General features: G+C 37.1%; 1 protein-coding gene across 2 annotated transcripts; it reads left to right on the top strand.

Moving 5' to 3' along the window:
• The first annotated feature begins 4,254 nt into the window (after positions 1–4,254).
• On the top strand, positions 4,255–6,874 carry LOC101260790 (probable beta-1,3-galactosyltransferase 8). Of its 2 annotated transcripts, XM_004250764.5 has the most exons (8): positions 4,255–4,400; positions 4,858–5,133; positions 5,218–5,282; positions 5,409–5,608; positions 5,679–5,936; positions 6,018–6,105; positions 6,196–6,321; positions 6,403–6,874. In XM_004250764.5, the coding sequence occupies exons 2-8, from the start codon at positions 4,939–4,941 to the stop codon at positions 6,656–6,658; spliced, it is 1,188 nt and encodes a 395-aa protein (XP_004250812.2). In that variant the 5' UTR covers positions 4,255–4,400; positions 4,858–4,938; the 3' UTR covers positions 6,659–6,874. The 2 variants fall into 2 exon arrangements, with proteins under 2 accessions (XP_004250812.2, XP_069147518.1); XM_069291417.1 differs by lacking the exon at positions 4,255–4,400 and having other exon boundaries at positions 4,485–5,133.
• Positions 6,875–7,460: the final 586 nt, after the last annotated feature.

Here is a 7,460-nt window from a genome sequence, read left to right as displayed (position 1 = left end):
AAAGATTTATCATTCTATGTTAATGTGTATTTTTATCATAGTGACCTTTTGCAAGGATCCTTAATTTCATGGAAGGTATGTCTTACACAGGGACTTTTCCTAATATTTCAATTGGAAGTTTTCAGACGAGACAAAGACTTCCGCGTTGACCAGGAATCTTGGTGTCAGATTCAAGGAGTGTTGCCTTGTGTAGTGGTTCAGTCGGTTCTCACAGTCGCTCCGCCTGTGGAAGCAAGACAAGTTATTTCTTATAATTAGTAGAAAATGTCAGGATAGTTCAATAATTAGTTCCTCCCAGATTCACAAGTGTTGTGAGCGAGGATGCTAACAAGTTTCTAGTCAGATGTCAAGATAGGTTGCATAACCTCTATATGGTGGACTCTCATGATGTTTATTACACTTATTTCCATATGCATGGGTCAACGAGTAGTGGTAAAGTTCTTATCTCGATTGCATACCATTGGGGTCACCTATGATTACTTGGGTTAAGTTCTCTGAAGCTTTCTTGGAGAAGTATCTACCTCACATCCTTAGGAAGCGGTTGCAAAATGAGTTCACCAACTTGACGTAGTGATCGATTACAGTTGTAGAGTAGAGATAGACAAACATGTGACTATTCTTTTGTCAATAGAGCTTGAGAGTGTGTGCACATTGGTTTGGGGGTTGATATTTCTACTTCAGTTATCTCAAGAGCAGAATATGGCATCAGACTACTCATTTTTCTAGACAATTTATCATGTACACACCATTGAGGGGATCCACTGTGAGGCATATGGAGGTATCAAAAGGAGGCCCAGCCGTCAAAGTGGTTTTAGTAGGCCTTAGTGTCATAGTAGAGGATTTTTCGACAAAGATTACCCACAACACTTTCACCCTAATAGGATGGTTCAGGAAACTCTTCATCTTATCTTCATCTTATCCATTGTGGCACTGCGGGTGCTAGTGGTAAGATGGGTGAGGCAATGAGTAAAGCTAAAGTTTAGAATTTTTGAAGATCACATTAAGGGCATTCAGGCCATGGTGGACATAAATTTTTAGCTGAGTCAACTCAAACAGTTACATAAGGCTGAGGTTTCTATGAGTGTGATGAGTTGGGACTTTGCGAGAGATTATTGTACTGGTTGTCCTTTTAGATAGTTAGATTGGTAGGTTCATGCCCACATGGCTCTAATTCAATCAACTAGGGGTGTACTGAAGGTAGCAGAGTGGTCCTTATGGTACTCGAGGTAGTCTTCAGCAAGGTCAATCATGCTTGAGGTAGAAACAACCATATGTATGTTTTTCTAAGAGGCCAGAGGCATAGTCTTCAGATGTCGTCATCACATGTATGGTATACATTTTTCATTAACTTTCATATGGTTTGTTTGATCCAGGGAATACATTTCATATGTGTGCTTATTAAGCTACGCGGTTGGAGTATATTGTGAATCATTGCTTGTGCTAATGCGTGTAGCTGCCCCGTAGGTGATTCTTTAGTAGTGGATCACGTGTATAGATCTTGTGTGGTAACCATCCTAGGGTATGACACTTGGGTAGACCTGATCTTATTAGATGGTGTGTTTTTACTTATTCTAGGCATGTCTTAGTTGTCTCTCATTACCATGCGGTCTTGTATTTCTTCCATGATTGGTACATTGGTCTTGTCTAGTATTTCTCCGCTTTTGCGAACTCATATTGACAGCCAAATTTCGAGTGGTTGGATCTCTTTTTATGGCATGAAGATTGGCAGGGAAAGGTTGTCTAACTTCTCTTGCGCATTTCATTTGTACTAGTGTCGACACTCCTTCTCTTGAGTAGGTTTTAGTGGCTGGAGAGTATGCAGACATGTTTCTTACCGATCTACATAGTCTCACTTCTGACCGTAAGATTCATTTTGGTATTGATGTTGAGCTGGGAAGCAACCAGATTCTATCTCGCCATACCGGATGGATCCAACTAGGTTGATGGGGTTTAAGGAGAACCTTCTGGACCTCTCAGGGAAGGGGTTCATTATCCTAAGTGTATCCCCTTGAGGTGATCTTGTCCTATTCATGAAAAAGAAAGATGGTACCTTGAGTATGTGTATCGATTGCAAACAGCTGAACAAGCTAACCATCAAGAACATATATCATATGTCACATGTTATTTGACCAACTTCATGGTGCAACTGTGTTTTCTAAGATAGATTTCAGGTTGGGCTACAACCAGTTGAGGATTAGGGCACCAGACATCCTGAAGACTGCCATTAGGACTCTGTATGACAATTGAGAACATACATATCTTCATAAACTCATTTTTCATTGTTCGAAACCCACATTATATTATCATAGCTTGGGAAAACATGGTTTATGTATGGGTTCGTGGGGATTCATCTTAAAAACATGTAAGTATCCTAATTCATTCATAATAGTTCATAAAACAATCAATTGAACCAATATGGAAAGGAACCAATGACATGGAAGAAACCCCTAACTTCAATTGGAGATCTCTAACATGTAAATTGGAGAGTTTAGGAACCCTATGAAAGAAACAAGTCCATAGATGAATACTATCATACCTTGATGTTAAAGCTTGAAATCATACGGTGGAATTGGAGACTTGACTCGAAACCCTAGCCTTCTTCTTCAAACTTAAGAGAGAGAAATATTTGGGAGGATGAACTTGTTCTTCTTTTAGAAATTTGAAATGATGAATTGAATTGGGTGATTTTGAGGGTAAAAAACATTATAAAGGGCTTTAGGAAGAAGGTAAACGACATTGTATTGAGTTAAAACAATTGAGAAAAGACCTGTAAACCCCTAACTTGAAACTGCCAAATTGACACACTAGAAGGCCTAAACAGGTTGGGTATAGCACCACAGCTCGTCTAACGGGTTGTGACTCTGACAGGGCTTCACTATTTTGGACATAATGCATTACTCCGAGCTTGGAATTAGGCAAACTCGATGGCATCGAAAAAAAGACTCAAAGATCTTTAATTTGATAAGCCATTGGCCACCTAATTAATTTTGTGCTAAAAAATATGATTGTTTGAAGTTGACCATAAACAAGTTTGATAAATCCCTTTCATAATTCGTGTGGGGGCTTCACGGGCCGTTTAGACTTACGTGGTCCTAGACTAGTGACTAGAGGAGAAACCCCTTCTGAGTGGGAAACTTGAAGTGCCCTTGGACGGTCGTCAACCTCACGGCATGCCGTCTAGGCGTCTCTGGGAGGTCCACATGCTTGGGAAAGTTGTGGGACCCCTTACGGGCACCCAACGGATCGTGGTCCCCTACATGGCCCTTTCAGGGCTCCGTGAAGGGTTCCGTGGTCCACCCGTGGGTTCTTGACATACCCATTTGACTCGTATCTAGCCTTTCTCTAATATGAGGTGTTACAAGCTTCCATTTTTCAAACTTGTGCTGGACTAGCAAGACGTCAATCAAAGAAAGGGGAGCACTAGTTGTCACTCGCATCAACCTTCAGTTCTATAAGGTAAACATGAGGCAACATTGCTCCATTCAAGTCAACATTTACTGTCGAGACACCTGTTGGCTTCTGCGAGACGCCAATTCCATTGCCAATGTGCTACGGCGCTTTTTAGCTTCTAATCCGTCAAACTTACTTTTTCCAAGGAATGCCTGCATCCTAGAGAACTAGGTTCTTAAATCCCTTCAATTAGCATTAAAACACGACAATAATTCATGAATTTGAGTCAAATGAATGGGTAAATTACCAACTCATCAAACCCCCCAAACTTGAATTATTACTTGTCCTCAAGCAAAACACTCACTAAGAATAGAATCAAAGCTCAGCCATACCCAAGATTTGATTTGCATCATTACATTTATAACTTCTAGCAATTAAGATTAATAAAAAACGTTCAAAAAAAAAAAGCACCACTCGTCCAAATTCTTTTCAAGAACAATCTTAAAGCATCTCACATGTCCAAATTCTTTCAATTCAAACAAAGAAATTGCCCATAAATCTTTAATATAATATTTTGAAAATGAAGGATTTTTATTAAGTCTAATGGAGGAAATTTGTCCTCTTAATTTCAAAATATTTGACAAACAATAAATTCTCCTAACTCCATTTGTCTTTCCAACATTATGAAAAAAACTGGGGAGTTCATAGAGCTGATATTTAGGCCAATCTTGTCAAATTTAATTGCATCGATCGGTAAGACAATGTTCATATTCAAAAATAAATCAAGTATTAAGAGAAAGGTGCATTGTAGTAGGTTCAAAAAAACAGAGAGAGGAATTTCTTTTTATGCTTAGATTAGATGAACAGTTCGTTGAAACATGACAGTTACATGACTAAACTGACTGGCTTGCAGCTGGACTTTTTCATCTAATAAGAAGGGAAGTTTCTTTAAAATGACACACATATTTCATATCACAATTGTCACTTCAATTATCATCATGCCCTAGCAGGTACTATCATCTCTTCTATTATTACTGTAACGAAAATTGCACATTTGTGAAAAAAAATAGTGTACCCAAATCGAACGAATGTCTTTTAGCTGAAAATGAATATCGTTATATCTATTGTGTTCCACTTGTTTGTATTCCAAATGAGGTAATCTTGTTTATGACATTGCACATGATAAATGAATCTCCAATTCATTTCAGGAACTAGTATTAATATCTTCTGCCTAACATGATTGATTTACTTTTGATACAGAGTTTGTTTCTGTCCAGTATTTCCATCTTTGCTGTGAAATAATTTACGAAAACTAATTTATTTCTTAGTTTAGGTCAGGCCAAACATTCCATGCAATTCAGCATATGACATGTTTCACTCGGAATTGTATTTACAAATCATTCAGCTATAGTTTGAAGTCATTATCATTTTATACATAAGAGATATTGAATGTTGTTGTTTGTGAAGAAAATTGCAAAAAGAAACAAACAACTGCCAAAAGAAGCGCCTAGTTGTGGTCAACGGCTCTGTGTCTGCCAAATTCATAAAATGAGATCAGGGAAGCTGCCAGTCTCTGGGAAAACCATAATGCTGCTATGCCTTGCTAGCTTTCTGGGAGGAACAATTTTCGCTAGCCGGAAATGGACTCAACCTGATTCTGAAGCAAACACCGACCTCGTGCTACCCACCATGTCTAATCATGACAAGCTTAGCACCATTTCACGCGAATGTGATCACAAGCGCGTAAGCTCAATTTTGAAACTTGAAAATTTAACTTTCTGTGCTCTTATGAATGATTTTCACTTCATTTTTCATATATTTTGGCAGAAATTAGCGGAAACCAATTCAGGATACATCATGGGGGAAGTCATGAAAACCCATCAAGCTATTCAGTAAGCACATTCTTGATAATGTATCAACCTTTAATTTTTAAATGAAGCGATCACACATTTTAATCAAGTGCATGACTCAAATATATACCATTTAGATTTGTGCATATATTTTTTTTTTTATAACAGATCACTTGATAAAAGTATATCAACACTGGAAATGGAACTAGCTATAGCAAGGACAAGGCAAAAAGTCACTCAAAATACAAAGGAAAACAGAGCATCGAATCAGAGCATTCCAAATAAAGCATTTATGGTGATTGGAATAAATACAGCATTCAGCAGCAGAAAAAGACGCGATTCTCTTAGAGAAACATGGATGCCTAAAGGTGTTGCTTATTGTAATAATCAGTTTGAATTGTGTAGAAAATTTTGATACCATGTATATTTGTAATGCAGGAGATAAGCTAAGGAAATTAGAGAAAGAGAAAGGTATAGTAATACGATTTGTGATAGGACATAGTGCTACACAAGGAGGAGTTTTGGATCGCGCCATTGATAGCGAGGAAGCTCAGTACAAAGATTTCCTTCGACTTGACCACATCGAAGGTTATCATGAGTTGTCCACCAAGACGAGATTATATTTCTCTAAAGTAATCTCCATTTGGGACGCGGACTTCTACGTTAAAGTGGATGATGATGTCCATCTCAACTTGGGTGACTAATTTAGCCTTTAACACACAAATAACTAATACTTTATGCATACATAACTCAGTTAATTAACTAAAACATCTGCAGGTATGCTTGCAGTAACATTAGCAAAATACAAATCAAGACCACGAGTCTATATCGGGTGCATGAAGTCAGGGCCAGTTCTTTCTCAAAAGTAAGTCTAGTCCGTCTTCAATTTGTTCCCTAAAACAAAATCGATATTTATTTATTTCCCTCAGGGTTGAAATGAAATTTTATTCTGCAGAGGATTAAAGTATCATGAGCCTGAGTATTTGAAATTTGGAGAAGAAGGGAACAAGTATTTCAGGCATGCGACAGGTCAAATATACGCTATCTCAAGAGATCTTGCTGGTTACATCTCCATGAACTCGTACGTTTCTCTAATGGAACTTTAGATTGAATGACGAGTAAGGTAATATAAATTTAACATGATTGTACATGTATGAATCAGGGGTATATTACATAGATATGCAAATGAAGATGTGTCACTGGGATCTTGGTTAATTGGACTGGAAGTAGAACATGTTGATGAACGTTCGATGTGTTGTGGGACTCCGCCCGAGTGTGAATGGAAGGCTAAAGGAGGGAATATGTGTGTGGCGTCGTTTGATTGGTCATGCAGTGGAGTATGCAATTCGGTAGAGAGGATGAAACATGTGCATCACTCATGTGGTGAAAGTGATTCAGCTCTATGGAATCCTCTCTAGACATTTATTAGTGCATCTCTTTTCCCATTAATAAATTATGCAAGTCTTTTTTTCCTTATATAACTGACTGCTTTGATCCTCTGGAACAACTTTAATAGATTGTTTTAAATATGTCATGCAGAGGAAGAGTGTAGTAGTAGTAAAACTAATGTATGCATTAGCTTTTTGTATCAGTAGTAGTTTTTTGGTACACTTTAGTAGATTGTTTTAAATATATTTGCATTAGCATTTTAAAGACACAATTACCTTAAAAACTCTTTCTATATATTTTTCGCCATAATTGTGGAGAATATTTTATACAATACATGTTATTTTAATACACCAAATCAAAAAATAATCTATTTAAATAACTAACGCAAACATTACTAATACATTCTATTCAGCATTATTCTTATACACTCTATCAAATTATTCCTAATATTATAATCAAGAAGATGAAGAGACACAAAAATGAGAGTTCTCTTTTATTCTCCCAGAATTATATTCAAGTGTCAATAATAAGAGCACGTGTGCCTCTAGATGGTCAAGTGTTAGTGGTAAGATTGAGAGATTCATTTTGTGGACATCCATAAAAATGATATATATTCATAATACTCTCCGTTGGACATCCAGAGATTGTGTTTCTCCTTAAAATCTTTTAGTACACATTATTTACTGTCTCGTTAAAAAGTTTCAAAAGAAAACCAAATGGGACAAAACCTCACGAAGAAAGAAAAAGTGCAACTCCTACTTTATTCACCTTAATAAAACAATTGCATAATATCTCAAAAGCAATTAATTTTTGAGTGTGTCTGGTACGAAG

The sequence above is a fragment of the Solanum lycopersicum genome, chromosome 11, assembly GCF_036512215.1.
Source record: "Solanum lycopersicum chromosome 11, SLM_r2.1".
Taxonomy (NCBI): domain Eukaryota; kingdom Viridiplantae; phylum Streptophyta; class Magnoliopsida; order Solanales; family Solanaceae; genus Solanum; species Solanum lycopersicum.
This window is presented reverse-complemented; position numbering and strand designations above follow the sequence as displayed.